This window comes from Melampsora larici-populina (assembly GCF_000204055.1).
Source record: "Melampsora larici-populina 98AG31 unplaced genomic scaffold MELLAscaffold_17, whole genome shotgun sequence".
NCBI classification, from domain to species: Eukaryota; Fungi; Basidiomycota; class Pucciniomycetes; order Pucciniales; family Melampsoraceae; genus Melampsora; species Melampsora laricis-populina.
This window is the reverse complement of record NW_006768781.1, coordinates 557037-578937: the sequence shown is the minus strand read 5'-3', so window position 1 is coordinate 578937 and position 21901 is coordinate 557037. Positions and strand designations below refer to the sequence as shown.

The 21901-nt window shown below is 38.0% G+C and overlaps 3 protein-coding genes across 3 annotated transcripts; 2 read left to right on the top strand and 1 right to left on the bottom strand.

Annotated features, from left to right (window-relative positions):
* Nucleotides 1–14563: 14563 nt before the first annotated feature.
* Nucleotides 14564–16023, top strand: MELLADRAFT_116417 (uncharacterized protein; the record flags this gene model as incomplete). The annotated part of the gene is made up of 3 exons (XM_007409859.1): nt 14564–15306; nt 15405–15489; nt 15571–16023. 3 exons carry the CDS (start codon nt 14756–14758, stop codon nt 16021–16023), a joined length of 1089 nt encoding a protein of 362 aa, XP_007409921.1.
* A 1295-nt stretch (nt 16024–17318) lies between these two features.
* On the top strand, nt 17319–19004 carry MELLADRAFT_43380 (uncharacterized protein; the record flags this gene model as incomplete). Its single annotated transcript, XM_007409860.1, has 3 exons — nt 17319–17489; nt 17595–17680; nt 17783–19004. 3 exons carry the CDS (start codon nt 17420–17422, stop codon nt 18857–18859), a joined length of 1233 nt encoding a protein of 410 aa, XP_007409922.1.
* A 1082-nt stretch (nt 19005–20086) lies between these two features.
* MELLADRAFT_116415 (uncharacterized protein) lies at nt 20087–21858 on the bottom strand (the record flags this gene model as incomplete). The annotated part of the gene is made up of 3 exons (XM_007409698.1): nt 20087–20780; nt 20832–21205; nt 21282–21858. The coding sequence occupies 3 exons, from the start codon at nt 21623–21625 to the stop codon at nt 20404–20406; spliced, it is 1095 nt and encodes a 364-aa protein (XP_007409760.1).
* Between the last annotated feature and the right edge of the window lie 43 nt (nt 21859–21901).

Below are 21901 nucleotides of genomic sequence, written 5' to 3'. Positions count from 1 at the left end.
GTCGATGGCGAAGTCTGGCCCGCTCTCATGGATTCCCTCATCATTGACCCAACTCAGCTCATTCCTTCTATCAGCATCATACAAAAGTCACCGCCTCGGGCTGTGACCAACCACTTTCCTTGATGGAGCCACATTGACTACATCAATTTCCTCCACACACTCTTCCTCAACTTTACTCAGAAGCTAACACACATTCCTTTGTACTTACAGTCTGATGTTCACATGATTTTGTGTCTCATGGTACCCCAACTTGGACACAATTCACAAATCACCACATACATGGTACCTCATCGCCGTCAACATGAAGCGCAGTGCGTGTCACAGTCATTGCAGGGGCACAAGCACCCTGACCTTGCCCACGGACCAAAAACATTCCATATTCACTGTATGTTTCCTTCTGCATCACATCTCTGCTGCCATCGACTTCATTCCTATATAATTGGCTGCCGCTTGACTCACATTGATGCTTATCCGTCACTGTTACTTTATGTAGTCTTTCTGTCTGACGTCTCACGTTTCCACCTATCACCCAAGCATATCTACGCTACAAGCTTATGTTGTCACAATCTGAACCCTGTTCACCCTCTCATCCATTTTGTGTTTATTCTACAGGAGAGGCTGGCAATGAGGTTGGTTCTTGCACTGGCATGTCTTCCCCTTTGCACACGCTTATGATGTTGATTCCACGCTTTCAGGTCGCTGCATTGCTTTCCAAGGACAAGGGTTTTATCTCTCACCACACCTCTATTGTGACTTCCGGTATGAACGGTGGTGCTCCGTTTGTCAACCCAATCAACGTCACTGCTCACGGTTCAACTGCCGAGGCGTTGATTCCCAAAAATGTCTACTCAATGAATTGTAAACTCATAGACTCAAACATTGATTCTGATGATCACTTACACTTCGAAAACTCAACCCAAGTCAACTTAGGCCCAATTGACATCTAATTGAGATTGTTACACGCGTCTTATGTTATGCGCTTATTTGTTTTGTTTGCTTACTTCATTAATCTGTAATGATGTCATAAGTTTAAGTTCTGATAAAAGATCCTTCACATTCACCGTGTCCATTATAGTGTGGCACGTCGACGTGCACACACCAAAGAGTTGTTGTAGAGGGTGGACATGAGTGTGAAACATTTTCACGACCAAAGTCAGACTCCCCTTTGTTGAGGTCCTCAGATGGTGACAGTAAGGACTGTGCAAACTCAAGTCTGATTGGACTTTTTCAGACCTTTGTTTAAGATCATCAATGACCACCGTCCACAGTGTCCCACTTTCCTTTGTTACAACAGACGGTTAAGAACCTCCACTGTGTCATTGACATATTGAAGAGAATTTTTTTAATCCATCAAAATAGGGTATCGCTTGTCTCTTGTTTGATGTTGATGTTTGTATATTGGCTTTGAAATGTTCATGAGACGTTCATGAGATATGGTTTCATTTAATTGCATAGGCAGCACCAGGCGGATGTTGCTTGCCTATTCACCTGGTCAAATCACAGAAATGAGTTTGGGACCTTTCAACACTACAAAGAATATGATAGCCGCGTTCAAACCTAACCCGGTTTCCCAAAAACCCGGTTACCCAGTTGCACTTTTGGCGGAGTTTGGTGGTACTGGGTAAACCGGGTTCACAAGTCATGTTTCAGAGCTGAGTACCCAGATTGTATTGCCCACTGACCCGTTAATACCCTTCTACCACTGCCAGACTCCACCTGTGACTCTACCACCACCACAAATGCCCAACACCACCCTCCGTACCGTCGTCCTGAACTGCTTGTTGTGCTTCTTTGCACTTCAAGTAGCGTCTTTGGCCCACAGATATCACCGTTCACTCAAGAAGCCCACCAATTTCACTACAACATTGGCGGCTAATATCATCCTTGGTCAACTCAACTCAGAAGAAGATACAAGTGAACAAGACCACCTCATTTTGATGGCTTGTCACTTACTTCTAGCAAACTTGTCCACTCTAGCATCAAATCAAAGATCCTGCAAACGTCGATACTCTGAGGACAAAGCAACGCTTGCAATTGTGGATTTTGGGCTGGATTGTGCTAAGAAGCAACGGTATCTCGTTTCTAGGGTTGATCTGTCGAACTGCTGTGACAAGCAGGAATTCTTCGACAAATGGTTCCATGAGACTGATCGGCGATGGAGTGTTGTGGTATGTACTTCATGTTTTCTTTTCACGTTGTCAAGTTTACCTTTCAACTTGCCTGATTTGTTTTCAAACTGTTGTTACTCGGTGATAGGCTTGGATGTCACGAAACACCTTCATGAAACTTGTACATGAGATAGCACCCAATCCCGTTTTCCACAACAATTCGAACTGCCCCCAAGCTCCAGTCGCGTGGGAACTTTTGGTTGCCATGGCTAGCTTTGGACTCTCCGGAAATGGAGGGCAGTGTCAAATTGCAAAACTTTTTAAAATGGCAGAAGGCAGTGTTGACAGCTATACAAACCGATGCATTGTGGCACTGGTCAAACTGGAATCACGATACGTGAGGTGGCCTACACCTGAAGAACAAACAAGCATCAAAAACAAAATTGGAGCCAATTCTTTCTTCAAGAATGGTGTCAGTTTTATTGACGGCACCCTCATAGCACTAGCTTATGCACCACAGAAGAATGGCGAGAACTATTACTGCAGAAAATCGATTTATGCAGTTAATTCTTTAATTATTTGTGATCATCGTAAACAAATCCTATACGCTCATCATGGATGGTGCAGATCTGCACACAATCAGTGAGTGCTCAAATCTACTGAGGTATTTAATCCTTTTTGTTTAGATGTTTTAAACAAAATACTGATATCTATCTTAGTTCTACAAACACATTGAAAATTACTTTAGTCCAGGAGAGTATTTGTTAGCTGATTTGGGCTACAGTGCTTCAAAGTGTATTCTGCCTGCTTTCAAAAAACCAAGAAATCAGCAACTCGACCGTGAACACCAATATTTCAACTTTGAATTAAGTCTGGTTCGAATAGCTTCTGAACATACAAATGTAATTTGGAAAGGTAGGACTCAGTCCTGTAAGGAGTCTCGAGTGATCATCAAGGGCCCAAAGTCTGCCAAGCGCCTCACAAAATGGCTTGCTGCTTTCTGTGTGGTACACAACTTCGTGAACAAACACGAAGGCTTTGGAGAAACAGGTTTGCCAGATGATTGGGATCAACACCGAGAGGACCCTCCCACCGCTGAAGCTGAGGCTCATGCAGCAATGGGGAATGTGCAATTAGCTGATCAAACTAGAGAGGGTTTATTTCGGGAATATGTGTTAAGTATGACATGAGGGTTTTAAATGTGTGTGGACCTGTGGCTACTCACATTTACTTTGTGTGACTTTGTGTGATGTTTTTGTAATGAATTGTCATTTTCCTCTTTGACTCCATGCTATCAACTGTGTTTGTTTTTTTAAAACAATTTTTTTTATCCTCTATTTTGTTTGATTACTGTTGAAACAAACTCAGGGGGATTCAATTGCAATCAAGCGGGTTAAAACAAAAAAACCCTTTTTGGCTCATTTAGAACGCGGGTAAACAAAAATCAATTCGAGTGATGAAGAACATGTTAATAATTGAATTTAGAAACAAGAGTGTTTTTTATATTGGTGTTTGATTCACTAGATGAATCCAAACAAGTATGATTCAAAAGCAAGAACGAGTTTGGGAAGAGGAAAAACAAGAGGGATTTTGATTTATCAGGTTTGAGAAATATCAGAGGAAAGCAAACCACACTTTTCAAATCAATAAGTCTAAGTTTTTTAAAGCACCAACACGTAATCAAAAGCAAGAATAACTTTATTTCTTTGTCTATGAGCAATTTGAGATGACCATTAACCAGAAATGGAACAACGAGCATTTCCTGTTTTGAAAACAACAAGTCTTAAACAACAAGAACAATTTAAATATTCCTTTTTTCTTTTGGAGCCATTTGAGGTGAGAAGAAGTAGAGTTGAAAAACTTGTCCAACAAAGGACCAGTTTGGCCAAATAGCACAGAGCTGGAAAAGAGTAGATTGATTGGAAGTTTTGTTTTGTAATGATTTTGGTTGTAAATCAAGAAGACCTTTTTTGAAACACTTTCAGGTCTTTGAACTTTAAAGTTCAGGTGAACCACAGCCGTAGGTGGAGTCATTGGTGTCATTGTGGATTTCATTGTCATGTAAGCCTAGGTCTTTACTACTACCCTGAATAACCTCCTGAGTTTGAGCTGGTTGAGAGTCCGGGAACATAATGGATGCTTTTCAAAAAGCATCCTCAAATGTATTGCCCATGCCGATGAATTTGGTTGCTGCCTTGGAACGGAGTTGAGCCTTTTTGAGCTGTAAGTCTTCTTTTTGGTTTTCTGACATGACCGTAATTGCATTGGCTATCTTGTACATCAATTTTGACTGCTCTTTCTCTTTCTTGTGTTCTTCCTTTGCCAAAGCAAGACATTCCGCTTTTGAGGGGAGAATATTGGTGATAAGGTTTTGTAGACCAAGCGGGTCTTGTGAAGCAGAGCTGTTCCTGGAATCTCGTCTGGACTCTAAAGTTGCATACATCAAAATCATATTTTTCAAATAAACTCGAAATGCATTGGCGGCTTGCTAATTTGTTCATTCTGTGTGGAGGCAACCCCTTTTTATTCATCACATCTCCAACCTTAACTTTCTCCTCCTGATCCTCAAGATCTGAAGCCACCAAATTGTTGATCAAATTGCCGTCTTTGTCTTCACTTTCATCCAAAATGATCTGCTTATCAATGTCCTTGAAGTCAAGTGGAGTCAAAGGTGTGTTTGCTAGAGTATCATGTGTTGCTTCAGGTATGATATTCAAATGCTCGAGCATCACAGACTTCAAGGTGCAATACCACAGACAGATTCCTAAGGCCTTCTCTACATGATTTGAGCACTGTGTCAGACCTCTTACATGTACAGGATAACCAAAACACACGTACCTAAAGGAGAACCTCTTGCAGGGGCTCGGGAACGGCCTTGTTCCAAAGTTTTTTGATAAATCTTTCCATTTAACTGCTCTTCACCATCACTGTTTACAGTTACCAATAACAAGTCCAATTCTTTCAACTCATTCTTGTAATCTTCGTTGTCAAGAATACCTTGGCCAGTCGACTGCACTTGTTCCCAAGCTTTTTTGAACTTTGTTTCAAGCCATCCAATCTAGATGATTGAAAAAAGATGAACCAACTGCTGAACATGAATCATAAGCTACAAGATGTACATACTTTCTTGTTGCACTCTTGTGCGTTTTGACCGGGTCAATTCTTCTGTGCCATATGTTCACTCAAAAGTGAAGCTACTGCTATCTTGCTTGGAGTACAGCTCTTCCATTGATTGAAATTATCTAACTCGGCGCACCATAAGGCAACTATGTCCATGTCAGAGTAGCCATCTACTCCCTCCACAAACCACGAGGCTTGAGCAGCACTTGACTTCTCTTCACTAGCATCAATTTTGGATTTCTTTTCAATGGCAGATATCTTTTTGCTTTCAGATTTCTTAGGTCGTCTGTGTCCTCTTTTAGCAACTGTGACTTGACTCATTGAGGTGATAGGTGATATTACAGTTGGCTGAGCTCCCAGAGTTGTTAAGAAAGCTGGATTTAAAATAGCAGGTGGGGTTGGTGAAGGAAAATCAAGAACACCTTGAGTTGAAGCCAAAAGCAACGGGGCTGATGTGGCTGAGGTTGCCAGGGCCTGGCCCAAATGAATCAAATTGGTTTGAGAAAGGGAAGCCAAGGGCAAAGTTTGGAAGGCTGGGATAGATGATACTAAGCTACTCGCGCTGGGAGTTTCTTTGGGAGTTTGGGTGTTCGAGACGGCGGGTGTAGCTGTATTTTGATGGAAATCTGTTGTTGAATTGGAGTTGGGAGGGGGATTCTTGGGTTTCTGTTTGCGTGGCATGGTGTGTTGATTAATTGTGGAGAAAGGGAAACAGGCTCTTGGTTGTTATTTGACTTTTTTTTTACACCTTCCCGGTACATCTGGGTAAACCTAGTGTAAAAATCAAGTGGGTAACTGGGTTTTTGGGAAACCAGGTTAGGTTTGAACACGGCTAATGTTTTCTGGGCAGAAAACACAAATATTGATATACAAAAATATTGGGCGGTCAGGAGGAGGGCAAGAAATACAAACAAATATGGATATTGTTCCTAGTGTTGAGAGCAACAAGCTGAGTATTTTTGTGTATTTTAGAGGGCATATTGTTGAATGTACTAACAAAAAACCCCATATTCATCAGATATACACCTGTAACAGATGCTGAAATTCAGTTCCTTGGATTGGAGAGGACAATTTGAATTCTACAAATGCTCATAAAATTCACAATTCTTGGTCAAAAGACTTGCTTTTAGGCTCATTAGAAAGCCACAGTCTCTCTCTAAATGTCTCAAAATGATTCAAGGCTTCATTTTATCTCACAAGGCAGCTATAGTCACTTTGAAATATCTTCTTCAAAGCCACATAGATTCTTTGCAAAGCTGGACACAGCCCCATCACCTTAATGAAAGATCTGGAGACAGAGTTCAGCTTTCTAATCAACCAATAATTGAGTGTTTTCCTTGCCAATTGCCAAAGTTATGAGCATTTGTAGATTTCAAATTGTCCTCTCCAATCTGAGGAACCAAATTTCAGCATCTGTTACAGGTATACATCTGATGAATATGGGGTTTTTTGTTAGTACGTTCAACAATATGCACTCTAAAGATACAAAAACATACTCAGATTGAAGCTTTCAACACCAGGAACAACAGCCATATTTTTTTGTATTTTTTGCCCTCCTGTTGACCACCCAATATTTTTGTAGATCAATATTTTCATTTTCTGCCTGGAAAACATTATATTTTTTGTAGTGTAAGATCAACAATTTCCACTGTGCACCACATCCGTTTTCCTTTGTTACAACAGACGGTTTAAGACTTCCGCTGTCTTGTTGACATATCAAAGATAATTTCTTGAATCCAATAATATCAGTATATCGCTTGTCTCTTATTTTATGTTGAGGTTTGTATGTATGTCCGCACTGAAACATTCATGCAACGTTCATGAGATAGGTTTTCATTCAATTGCATGGGTAACACCAGACAGATGTTGCTTGCCTACATATTACCTTGACCAAATTGCGGAAATGATTTTGGTATCATGCAAGACATCCAGTAGATCCTCACCAATCCAGCTTTGGTGAGCCCTCCCGCCTTCAAAGGACTACTTTGAGCACTTCCCATTGATCTGGGTGCTCATATAAATACTTCATTTGATTGCTCTTGAAAGACCATCAAAGTTCATTGTGACGCTTGATCTAACACCTCCTAGTTTCCCTGTTATCATCTGCACGCAAACATCATCCTACCCTGAAAGTTTTCTATAATCTAGATTTTGAATTCTCATTATAGAAGTCTAGCCCAAATGTGTTCCAAAATTCTGTTCAAACCATACAAAACATCTCCTAGCCATACAAGAAGTGTCAAGCGATGGACTCGTGTTGTCCGTAACCACAATGATCTTGGAATTCTCTGAAGATATGAGATGAATCAACTTCACGTATGTTCTTTTTAATTTGAGCCAAGTGAACAAAAACTGAATTTTAAACTCTTTCTCCTAGTCACTTGTTTGTAGACATATGCGGGTCTTGATGTCCCAAGAGTCGGAATCCTCACCCGTCCCTGTAAGTTGGAGTGTACTCTCCACCTTCACTGATTCAACTGAGTCACAGAGATTACTCACAAGGAGCTGGGTTTATCTAAAACCCCTTGATCAATTGCCTAAGTCCAGCACTCAAGAGTCAATACCAGAACCAGAAGAACAATAGCGCCTACATATGCAATTCAACATGTAGGCGCTTGAAAATAGTGCCTACATGGGAAATTCAATGGAGGCGCTCAAAAAAAGCGCCTACATCTCAAAAAAAACATGTAGGCATGATTTTTTGTAATTTTTGAGCGCCCACATTCCATTTTCTGTATGTAGGCGTTGGCAATTGAGCACCTGCTATGTAGGCGCTTGGAAATTACGCCTACATGGTTTTTAAGGCATGTTGAGAAAGTCTTGGAATACGGTCTGAGTTGGGAAAAACAAACAAGCTCAGAACCTCATCACAAGTCTGATAAAGATAACAAGCAAGAAGTCTTCTTTTCATTGATAAGATAAAATGTACCTGAGTTGGGAAAAACAAACAAGTTCAGAACCTCATCACAAGTCTGATAAAGATAACAAGCAAGACTATAAGAAAGTAACATAGGTCAGACTAGGTCACAAAGATCAAGATTGAAGAATTAAAGAAATAGTTCACTCACAGTCTTCTTTTCATTTATGAGAAAAGAAGACTGATAGAGGATAACTTGTTGTTGTATATATATGTACAAATATTGGGGTAAATATCCTATAAGCATAATATGATGTATGCTTGTGTTGATTGAATCTCAACACATGTAGGCGTAAATTACAAGCGCCAACATGAATTTTTTGGCTCAAATAAGCACCTACTTGCAGTCTTGCATATGTAGGCGCTACAACTCCAGCACCTGCAACTCCAAACTGGTTTGACAGGTAATGAAGAACTATTTTCCAGTCAAGATGAGAGTATTGGAAGACAGAAAACACAGTTTGGACTCAAAATGAGAGTATTGGAAGACGGGCAAAGCCATTTGGACTTGAAATGAGAGTATTGGAAGACGGGCAAAGCTGTTTGGACTTGAAATGAGAGTATCGGAAGAAAGACAAAGCAGTTTGGACTCAAAAAGAGATTATTGGAAGACGGAAGAGAAGTTGGACCAAAGTTCCACATCCACACATGTGTAGGCGCAGTCCCTTGCCTCAATACACATGTAGGCGCTTGAAAATGACACCCACATCCCCACAAAGAAATGTAGGCGGGATATTCAAGCATCTACATTTCAAATTATAGATGTAGGCGCTTGACAACTACGCCTACATGCAAAAAAAGACATGTAGGCGTAATTTTCAAGTGCCCACATATGTAGGCGCTTGAATTTTACGCCTACATTCAAAAATGAGATGTAGGCGTAAATTTGAAGCACCTACAATTTGTAGGTGTAATCAAATTACGCTTACATTTCATTTTTAGCATGTAGGCGTAGCCAAACAATGCCTACATGGGTTTTTTGATCTGTAGGCGTCATTTTACAATGTTTTGAGCGCCTACATCATAAATGCAGGCGCTTTTTTGTGGGAAACAGCCATGTAGGCGCTGTTTTGGCAGAGCCTACATGGATTTTGTGTGGGCTGCAAAAAGCAAGGGCCAATGAAAATCAAAGACTGATGCTAGAACAAGTGGCAGGCGCTTCAACTGGAAGGGCCAATATCTTAGGAGCTCAATTTGGTATTACAAACCCTTCTGATAAACGCGCTTTGGACAAGAATGACCTATCAGCTGAAGACATTGAACTGAGGAAGTCAAAAAGAAAGAAGCAAGATGAGCTCGAAATGCTGAAACTAGATTGAGAATTGGCCCAGGAGCAACGAGCTTTGGAAGAGAACAGCCATGGATCTGGGTTGTCCAAACTTGATTTAGCTCGAGAAAGGATTGCTATGATTGCTGAACTTTCTGCTTCCAACATCCCATATGCCGAGGCTGAAAGAATGGCTGATGAAGTGATCAAGAATTTATCATGATGATTTTACAATTAGTCCAATTGAAATATTTATTTCATATTTGAGTTTTGATTTTTCTATCTATCAGAAATGAAAAAAAAGTTGTGATATATGATTTTTGTTATCATTTCTCTAAACTACCAAATATTGGTCTCTGAGAATGAATAAATAAAATAGTCATGTTTCTGTTTTTTTGTGTGTTTTGCTTCTTATTCTTCTATCTATCAGAAATCAAACAAGGTACTCAAAAAAAATTGTCTTCTACTTAAAAAAAGAATTTATTAACTATATATGAAATGATATCAAACATGTTTTTCTCTTTGAAAATTAGCATCATTGCGTGTTTTGAAATTTGATCACATAAAAAAATAATGATATGTATTTATGAAATACTTATCTTCTGAGGATACATGAAATGTATTTGATTAAATCCTTACATAAAAATTTAATCAAGTGGCTCACTTTGTGACCTCACTCACTCATGTGTCACTAGTCTTTTTGGGGTCAAAAGGGCCTTTTTGGGTACGTGATTCATGTTTAAATTAACAGACCAAATCATTGCATTTCAACTGCTAACGTTTATATGCCTAGAATTTGCTTTGTATCATACACTTCCATAATAACTCTAAGGGAATCAGCTAATGATGATGTTGGCAATACCTTCCAAATTCACCCAAGAGATTGTTCCGTCTGCGGTATGCAGTGTTTCTTTCCAAAACAATTGGTTCGTAATCATTGTCTACATCTACATAATCCATATTTGGAGTTGGAGGGGCTTGCGGAATCCAAACATCATTGAATTTGATTGAAAAGTTGTGCAGTATGCAGCACACCTGGAGCCAGTTGGTTGCGTGTGTAGCTGAAAGGACGTCTTTGATTAGGATCCGTAAATCTTGCAAAGACTGAAATCAAAGCTTGAGTTGGCCATTTCCATGTTTGCTGATCACTCTTTGTTCACTGAGTGCCCTGTTAAAATCTCTTTTCAAAGCATTGAAACTCTGTAATCATGGGCTTTTGAAAGTCGGTATGATGTTCTTTGAGCATGTGTAACCCGAGTCAGCCAAGAGATACTCATTCTCCCCAAAGTATAGATCTAGTTTTTGAGCAAGCTAAAGAAAAAGTCTCAATTAGACCAAATTGAATGACAAACCACGAGTATTTTCACTTACATGTGTTGAATTAAAGACACATTGGCCGTGAGCACTACCACACTTAGCATAGATCATTCGACCTTGGTGATTACTAACTAACAGGGTGTTGAGGGCGTAAATATGCTTTTGAGTCCAAAAGTCTTTGTGATTCTTGACCGGTGCAAAAGCCAAAGGTATGAGGGTTCCATATATACAGCCTACGCAGTCTTTGAAGAAAGACTTGCTTCCAAAATGAGCCTTGATTTGGTCTCTTTCATGTTGATTTGGCCAGTAAACGTATTCCTTTTCGAGTTTTAAAATTGCCTCTAAACATCGAAGTGTGTAGTTGTGAACTGACCCTTCTAAGAACACCAAGGGTCAGTCGCTATTGTCACCTGAACGCTGGATAGTTTTGACCTACCACTGATTCCAAACAACTGCCCTATCATATAATCACTACCACCATTTCTGCTAAGTCCCAGCCTACATAGAGTAACCATCAACTGCCATTCAACTTGTGCTTGAGGCACATTTGAGTTGTTCAAGAAGACCGGATCATCTCGAATGAGGCCGGCCAACCGGTAGAAGTTTTCTTTGGACATTTGTGCCTGGTTAAAGTAAATGCACAATATCAGATTGGTGTCAGATTAGCCAACGGAAGAAATGGAATGTACATGATGGAGAAAGTTTCTTTCAGATCCATTGAAAACCGCCCCAAATCTTAGATGTTGCAACATAGTAAGTCAATTATGAAATTGAGGTTCAACATATTGGATGTGAGTTAGATCATCAAAACCTTCACCAATTGCTAGGGCTATTTTGAGATGGTGTTGATGGATGGTTTGCTGAGATGTGGTGATAGCTTGTAGGTCACAGCTTCCTTTGAGGAAATCATTGAACACTTGAAGAAGGGAGAGAATTGATAACACACAGACTTCTTCAGAGTCGTCCAACAACATTGAGGTCGTAGTAGTTATCAAATTGAGGTGAAGGCAGGTGTATAAAACAAAATCAGACGGCGGTTGCGCAGTGGAATGGAGCACAGATAAGACCTGTGCAGAGGCTTGAGCAAGATCCTTGGATATTTCTTGCCTTCAGCCAGGACGAGGCATGATGGAAGTAGGTGATATTGGGGAAAGTATGTGTGGTGTCCTCAAACCTGGACCCAAACATAGTTTTTTTTTCCCCGCCAAAAAAATTACAAAAAAGTATGTACAGAAAAGCATGCACGTGTGCATACTTACTTTGAGTACCCTAAATGCCAAAGTCTCAAACATAAACCAAACTATGCTGTTTTCAACTCCAACAATGAAGGAATAAATGCATTGGGAATTCCAAACAACGTCACTCAGCAAATTTTTAAAAAAACAACATACATACATGAATCAATCACAAGTTTAATTGATTTGATCTTATAATACAAAACATTCAAATTTGTGTTTTATGAGCAGAGCAGGAGAGAAAGACATGAAATTAGCGCATTTGAATATGCGGACCCTTTTTATATACATTGTTCCACAAGCTGTTGAACTTCAATTCGTTGCTTCAAATCCAAATAGTCTTTTGGATTCGATGTCTACACTTAGGTCTTTTTCTGATCATTGTTTAGACATCAATGATGAATTGAAAATTCTCGCATTGGATTGAAACTTTGGGATTTTTACTATCTTCAAGGTGAGTCTGATCACCTTCTCTACCATCTCTTCCTAAGGCTGATCTTTTGGATTATGACAGACTGTAACAATCATGTGATCCAAATTCCAATCTAAGCAGTCTTTGTAAAGTTGGAAACTTGAATGTCTTAATCATCTTCTTGTGGAGAATAATGTGAAGCAAAAAGACAGATTTTTAATTTTGCATGCCTACTCTCATCTACAGATCTCGTACAAAAATGATGTATTCCATTGAATATAGCTTCCATTTTGATTATACTGATTGATGTAGAGAAGGTGAGACAAATATTGATTGATATTTGTCTGTGATGAAAAGTGAAAGATGATAATTTTTCAAAGCTAATCTTTTTGTTCGATAAAAAGTCAAAAGAATCCATAGTTATTACTTATCACCTCGATTTTGAATTGTTTTTGGTCATCTGAAGACTTACTTTTTGCTTCGATCCAATGGCTCAACGGCATTCTCAATCAGGAGCCGTCTGGAATCGTCTTTGGCATCGTCTAGATGCTTTCTCTGATGTTATGGTGAGGTCTGATGAGAGTTACTCGAAAATCGAGTATCTGTACAGGGCAATACAGGTTTGTGTTTCGGGGTTTGAGGTTTGTCCTCCACCCTCCTCTCTCGTCCATCGTAGATTCGACCTGATTCAACCTCAGGCCCTGTGATTAGCTTTTTCTGCGCTTTCCCCTGAAAGGTGGAATACCGCGGATATGAAAAACAAATCCGAAAACAACGGCTGGGACACCCTTTAGCGAAAGAGATGCAAAGTCACGAAAACTCGGTCTTTACAAGGAAATGGAACAGTTCTGGATAAATTTCCCAATGCTGATTTCCAAGGGAATGTCCTGTGAAATAGACAACATCCCACGGAGTGACTAGCTGGCATAAATGAAAACCCGTCGGAAAAAACACAAGAAGACCGAAATAACCAAAAAAAAAGAGACACCCGCACGATGACCATAAGACAACTTACGAGACAGTGCAACAGAAATATAGAAAAGATTAAAAACACAAGGACATGAAATGAAAAATACAAAGCAGAAAGGCTTGAAGGCTTGAACAATCGAACAAAAAACTGAGTTGACAGATAACCACCATAAAAGCAAATCAAGTCATCGCGATAAGGGCGGAAGGGAATCGAAAATATGGATTGATCAAAGGACAAATAAGGTAACAGATAGAAAGTTTTTCAAAAATAATCGCAATAGGAATGCCACCGAATGGCGGTCTACAGTTGAAGGCTGCCATTTGTGAACCGATCAAGCACTTGGAATGCTGAGTTTTACCTCTATAAGATTGCGGACGAGTATCAAAGCTAAGTCTGTGGAGGTTCTTCTGTAAAACTGATAGTCAAAGGATATAAAAATCAATAGACACTGCAAACTCTGAGTTCCGACTAGATGGCCATAATTCAAGCAATTTCGCACATAAAAAAACAACACCAAGTGACTCCCAACTTACGTGCGCCAAGATAGGATTAAAATTCTATCAGTGATAAAAGCTTTAACCGATAGATCTGAATTCGATGATCACTAGTAATGACCCCCATCATTGGAGATAGGGATTCCATAACATAGGACAATTGTCAATAGCCCCAGAAAATACATCGATTGAGTTGAGCTGCAGGTCGATAACCCTCTCCCATGATTTTTGACTCGACGCAAGCTTTGATCTTCTGTGCTGCTGCGTTCTATTTGTAACTTATGACTTCTCCTCAAGGAAAAACGTCTACAAAACAAAGAACAATTTAAACGCCACAGCACTAGCTACACCCTCTAACCGCCCTCGATCAAAACTTCCCTTTGTTGTGTATCAAGCATTAGACCTTGTTTTGTAAACGCCAGCTCACCTGTGCCAGGCCGAGCTCGTAACGTATTCCTTACTTTTGATCACTATTTAGGACTTGAATAGATAATCAGCGGTTGACTTCAGTGCCATTGTTAAGTCATGAGTGTAAGTATAAAGCTGTGAATAAGTTCAAGTTGTGATCAAATTAGCGAAGTTACCTGATAAGTTAATTTTAATTTACCTGATAATGATTTATGAAACATCAGTTAATGGATACAAACTCATAGGATTGATGATCTCATCAATTGTCAAACTTCATGATGAGCTAATCTTGAATGACCTAATCCACTTCATCCATGATACTTGATCGATTCTCTTCAGCTGATTATCTCATCGTTAACCTCTCACTCACCAGTGTATTTAAATATAACTTCGACCATCCATTCATTTCTTCTCGATACCTGTTCATTCGTAGACAGAATTCTAATCGATAAACTCTTTTACCTTGACATCTTCGTCTTTATAGCCTTTTTGAAGAATAAAAACATCATGTCATTCTCATTCACTCGACCTCAAACAACCAAAGAAATCATAAATACTTCAGAATTCATCACATCTATAACACCTGATTCGAACACAAGATTCTTAAACAAAATCAAATCAAAGTTAATGATTTCTAAGCTATATAATTTTTTTTCTTCGCTTAATAATTTGAGAACAACGTTTCAGATCTCAAGTTTAATAGTCTTTGACTTATTTCAAATGATAAGCTTTTTAGTGATTTTGATCTTAACTAAAGCTCAAAATTGTGATCAACCATTGAAAATATACTTAACGATGTACTTGATGAAAATTTCGTTAACTCTTCCAATCAAAGTTTATTTTAATTTCATTGAATTCAAACAATCAGGCATCAATCAAGATTCTAATGATTCTAATGATGATGATGATCATGAGTTCGAATATCATTTTTATCTACAACTTCTCTATGATTTTTTGAAAACTATCTCGTGGGTTTGGTTTTTGATGGGGAATTTATTGATATTGAATTCGACTACTTGTTCAAAGACTTCACCCTTACTTTATTTTTCGTCTCTAACGTAAGTATTCTAAGCCTTTGTTGATTTGCTATTTTATGAATGAACATGTTACTTATCTTGTTTTGTCAACTTTGTTGTGTGTTTATAAAAAAACATAGCTCACTTATCATTTTAGGTTATTTCTATTTGATGGAAATCTTTTTGATCTTACTTACACTTAACTTTTTCGTTCCAGTCACCAACGTAAGTTTTACTTATCACTTTCATATCTTTTTCCAAAGAAATACGCATACTGACCTGACTGAGGGTTCTTGACATGTACAGTTTATCATCAAATCATTCAACACCATCAAGAGAAACAAAACAATTGATAGACCAGATGAAGTTTTAATCAATCAAACCCCAATAATGATTCACCTCACTCAACTTGAGGAGTTCAAATGGAATCATCAAATGTTTCAAAAAGAAAGGAAAGAATTCGATCTCGAATTAGGATTAAGTGAAGAAGACGATCAACTTTGGATTCCATCAATTCTCATTCAAAATCAACCTCACTTTGCATTAAATGATCAATTCAATCAACTCAGTCTCCAATTTCCAAAACTAAAGAGTTTTCTTAAATTATTCAAATCCCTTAAGATCATCTGGAATCAACAATCGAACTTCTCTTCATCAACTTCATATCAATTTTTGAATCAAGACGAAAAGGTTTCATTTCAAGAAATTCATTCCAGTTATCCAATAGAAAAACCACCGAATTCCGATCCCATGATTTAATCAACCCAACTTTCTAGCGAAGTTTTTTTTATAAAATTGACTTTTGTCATCATTGTCTTTCTATTCATCCTTGCGTTTCAAAACCTTCAAGTGAATTTCTGTTCATGATCACCTTTTTCAAATCTCTTTTTCCAATCAATCCAAATCTGAATCAAATCCAACGCGGACCTTCATTATTTAAATTCTGTAACAGTATACTTTGTTTTTTTTGGTTCCTATAGCTCTCTATGTAGCTTACTTATTTCTCTCGGGTTCACAGTCGATTTTTCTTCTTTTTCTGAAATTTCACGTCCAATTCTTCACAATTTTTTTCTTACCAACTCAAACTTACATTTTTTTATAAATCTGTATACTTTGGTTTTTTTCTTTAGTCTCTATATCTCATTCTCATCATGGCTTACTTATTTCTCTAGGGTTCATCGGCAAAATTTCATCTTTGTTTAAACTTCCAAACTCTTTTTTCCTTTTGATTTTTCTTTCTCATTATGTATTGTATGATTGATATGAGATCTTGGTTTAAAGTAAAAAAACCCAGCTCAATTTTTGGATGATATAAAGATCTAAAAATTTTTGTATTGTTTTTATATTTGTGTCTATACAGTCATAGACTCATATCCTTTCTATCTTTCTCTATCTTTGTAATAAATTATGTAAGCTGATGTATGAAGTAGTAGTGTGGAAGATACATAGTGATCAAAATCTTGTGCAAAAGCGTGTCCAAGATCATGAACAAGTTGATTTAGAAATGGACTTCGATTCTTCCATTGCTGATCAACTTTATCAGAATATTAATATGAGAATTAGACTGATAAAATCACCATCAAGGACTCCTTCAAGATCATTCCAATGTTTCAATTACCAAGACTCACCAAAAAAAATCACTTGAATAAAAATCTTTTACTTATATCTTTATTGTGAATGTATGAAGATTTATGATATCTTTGAATTGATTTCAATCTTCATAACAGCTTTATTCAGAAATATGGATTTAAAACTCTTGAAAACCTCATTTGATTATGTCCGAAAGATCTTTTGTTTTTTGTGTGGAAATCTCATCACAAAGTTAATTAGCTCTTGTCAGTATAGTTGATGTCCGCTATCAAATCCTAATGATGAGCGTATCAAAAGACTCATTCATATTTGAATTGTGTGATCTTAAACAAATTCCAAGACTGTGACAATGAGGAGTCGGGCCTGTCACCCTCGGGGCTCGACACAAGACCCGATCTGATCGGGTTCATTATATCATCATCAGTCTGTCTTGTTGACTCTTCTCTTCTAATGGTGATCGATCAATCGAACCTGAAGCAATCCTCACATCTTCACTTTGGGTAGTAGACTGCTAGAGTCCTCCCTTCAAAGAACAAAGAACAACAAAACCAACCCTTCATCGATCATGGCAGTACAAGTCAATCAACTCAGTACAACAGCTATTACTGCTCATGCCTTTAATGCAGATCGATCTCGTCAGTCTCTTGGTTTCTTCTGACGTCTCTTTTTTTTGGGAAAACACCTATTCATGATCCGATTAGTTATTGATCATACGTCTTTTTTTTTTGATCGATTATAAGAACTTTCGGTTTGTGAAAATACAAATGAAGTGAAACTTTATTCGAAATCAGGATCTGGCTGGTCTTTAACTGAAACCCTTACAGATGTAAGTTTACTTTCTACTATCTACACGAATTCGAATTCTACTTTGATTTGAGAATTCAATCTATCAAGACTAATCTGTACTCAAACTTGATCTTTTCTTTAGCATGATAAAGTAGTCACCTCAATAGATTGGGCACCAAACCGAAACCAAATCGTTACAGCTTCACAAGACCGTAATGCATATGTTTGGAATTACGAAATCGATCCATTAGATCCATCATCCAAAGCAAGATGGCATCCAACCTTAGTTTTGTTACGTTTGAATCGATCAGCTACTGTAGTAAAATGGTCACCAGATGAACAAAAATTTGCCGTCGGTTCTGGTTCTCGTACCATTGCAGTTTGTCAATATGATCATGAATCGAATTGGTGGGTTGCAAAACATATCAAGAAACCTTTAAGATCGACCGTCTTGGCTTTAGATTGGCATCCGAATTCCGTCTTACTCGCTTCTGGTGCTGCTGATGGTCGTTGTCGTGTGTTCAGTGCATTTATCAAAGGAGTAGATAGTAAACCTGCACCGAATAAATGGGGTGAAAGATTACCTTTTAATACGGTTTGTGGCGATTTCGGATCTCCGGCTGGTGGTTGGGTTCACGATGTCGCCTTTTCTCCTAGTGGTGATGCTCTAGCCTTCGTTTCTCATGATGCTACCGTCACAGTCGTTTATCCTTCTGGAGCAGATCAACCTCCATCAGCCATCTGGACGATCAAACTAGCTAGCTTACCACTCCTTTCACTCTGTTTCTGTACCGAGGATGTCTTTGTGACGGCTGGTCATGATTGTCAACCGGTTTTGTTCTCGGGTGATCAAGGAAATGGTTGGCAACAAGTCAAGAGTTTAGATGAACAGAAAGGAGGTGGATCGGCTCAACAACAACGTGGAGGGAATCCGGCTGGAGGGATCGGTCGACTGAATAATGAAGCGTTTAATTTATTCAGAGCTGCTGATTCACGTGGTGTGACTGGACCATCAGGTGGAGCCGTAGCTGGAGGCAATCGTGCAGGAGTCGATACAGTTCATTCTAATACGATCACTAGCATTCGACCTTTTTCAGGGGCTTCGGGTTCGGTGAATCAAGTTAGTACGAGTGGGGTAGATGGAAAGGTAGTGATTTGGAACCTTCAATCCGGTGGTCTAGGAGGAGTGACTAAAGGGATGGGTAACATGAGGATGTAATGATGACGACGGTTTTTTGTTGTTGTTCATCTTGGTTCTTGATTGACCAAGTTTGAAACGTGTGAATCTTTCCAGATGGGTATTTTACAAGTGATGACTAGAATAGATGTACAATGATGGCAATGAATTGCAGACTCTTTGTGATATAGGTTGAGACCAAAGATAAATAAAGAACCCATCTAAATTGCATCTGCATGATACCAAACTATTGATCTCAACCCTCGCCTCACAAGTAAATCTAAACTGATGAAAGTGAAATCCAAATTACTGAATCTTAAGTTTAAGAGCTTCTTCAACCCTACTACAACCAGGAGAACGAGTACAAAGAAAAGTGATGGGTTCAGAACTCGATGAATCATTAATTAAACATTTGATATCTTCTAGATCTGGACAAGGACAATCGACGGGTTTTGAAACACATTCAAATGATCTACAAAAAAAATATACCCACCCCAACCGAAAGAAAAAAAAAACAGATCATTAGAAAGATATGTTTCTTTGGATTTTCGATTTTGGATTTCAGAAAAAGGAGAAAAGGTTTTAGGAAATCATGGTGTTTGACGTACGTTGGACAAAGGTAATTTGAACAAATTGATTTTTCAGAAACTTGTCGAAGTTTATCTGATGAAGATGAACCTGTTTGATGTTCATGATGATGATGATGATGATGAGATTCTTCATTTCCTTGATTAAAGAATTGCTATATAACAAAAAAAGATAAATGAGTCAACATATATATTAAGATAAATGAATGGATTTTGGATTAGAAATTTACTTCGAAGATATTACCGAATTGTGATTTAGTTTGATATGTTAAGAAAATCAAAAAGATTGTTATGATTGATTTGATCATTTTCTATGAGTTTTTCGTTTCGGTTGTTTGTGATTGAGGTTTGATTGATGAAGTTGATTTGAAGTTTCTAATTTTATTTGCTTTGAGGATGGTGGTGGTGATGGTGATGAGGTGGTGAATCGTGATGATGTGGATGATCGGTTTACCGTTTGACTCTTGAGTGATAGGCTAACCTCTTTAAACCCATATGTTACATACACAACCTGTCACTGTCCAATGTCACCGAATGGAAAGCTAACACTGTGACAGTTTGTGGCCACTGGTGCTGAAGCTGGCTCGATTTCTAAAAGTTTGGATAACTGTCCTCTCAGATATCTAAACAATGAACACCACACAAATGCCTACACAAACATCCAAGAAGTTTCAAAAGTTTTATAAATTCTCTAGTTTTATTTTGCGTCAGGTTGATATAAATTTCAAAGAGAAAGATTATAAGAAAAAAATATAGTACATTGGAGTTTTTTTTGGATTCGATAAACAGATAGTTTAAAGCAAAAGAATGCTTGATTTTACAATAACAGATACATGTGATATAGATATATTTTCTAAGCAAAAGTGTACAGAATTGAAGAAATACAGAAAGGAAAAGGAAAGAAATTCTTTGGAGATGTACAACAACAACAAAAGGTTTTTTTTTTGAAAGAAACAAGAGGGATGCTTGAATTTTTGATGAGTGATAATAAATCATCACTTAAGTAAAGAAATGGTTTAAACAACTGGGATGACAAAACTTGAATTGGATCGGAATGATTTCTTTAGTGATTTCAATCCATTCAAAACATTCGATTGGTTGATGATTTTTTAAAGTTTTACACTCATCACATTTCCAAAAGGATTCCATTGGGTTTAAGATTTGATGAATTAAAGGGGTAGGTAACCGAACTGAATTCAAATCTTGAATGGTCAATGATTTCAAAACTGGTTCTTCTTCGGTGTTTTGATTTACACAGATTCTTCTGATACAACTTTTTTGTAATGAATCAGTTTGAGGATCATAGATGGGTTCTGAAACGATTCTTTGATTGGAAAGGTTTAAAGTTTTCAAAGGTTTTGGGTACCAAGGATTACCTGAAAGAAGTAACTGACAATGATTATTTCGGATTAGATTAAGAATTGAACTTGGTAAGAACTTTAGATGATTATTAGTTAAGTTTAATTCGATTAATTGATTTAATTCTTGAATTTCTTCTGGAATGATTTCGATTCGATTAGATCGTAAAATAAGTCTTGTGATCGATTTCAGGTTAGTGATTATTGGTTTGATGTTCGTTAAATGATTGTTTGATAAAATCAAATTCAAACCTGTGAATTGATTGGATGTATATGAATTGTGAAATGATGAAGGTGCTGATGAAACTCGAGTTAAAGTACGATGACGAGAAGTTGGAATGGATGGGTTGGGTGGATCATTAGGTTTTGTTTCTAAGCGTGAAGTGGATGTTAAGACTTCAAGTTCGTTGATACAACTTGGAATCGTAGAGAGAGATTGATTACTGAAATCAAAAAGTGAAAGCAATCTTTGTAAGTTAAGTTTGGTAAAGAAGAAAGAGAATGGAAATTGAACTCAACGCAAGATCTACAACCAATGTGCGGTTAGCAATAGCCTTTCGGATTATGGTCTTGACTCGATTGAAATCACGATCTTGAGCCGAAACAAGTTCAGGGAAAAAGATACTAGATGGTCTATGTTTAAGATGGATTGAATTTCTTTCTTGATGATGACAACTCTTTGGTTTTTTGGCGATGATACTGGTGATAGGTTGGTGATGGTCAAGAGATGAGATAGATTGTGATGATCTACTTAACTTTTCAAGATGTTGAGGAGAGGTATAATGTTCTTTTGAGAAAGAAGGTATTTGAGATGAATGAGATTTATAAGATGCTGAGAATGGATGATGATTTGAAGATAACATATTGCTGATTGAGTAACTGGTGAGGGTGAGGGTGAATGTGAATGTGAATGCGAGGATGAAAGAGAGAAGAAAGAGAAAGAGATAAGAAACTTAAATGGATTGAAGATATGAAGAACCCTCTCAGCCCTGGAGATGGCAAATGATTACACAAACCATGGAGATGGTCATCAACATGGTCATGGTCATGGAATCGGAATCGGAATTGGACATGGAGTTGGAGATTAACTGAAAATAGTCAAACAGTTTTCAGTTTCAGATTCGATTACCAAACTCAGT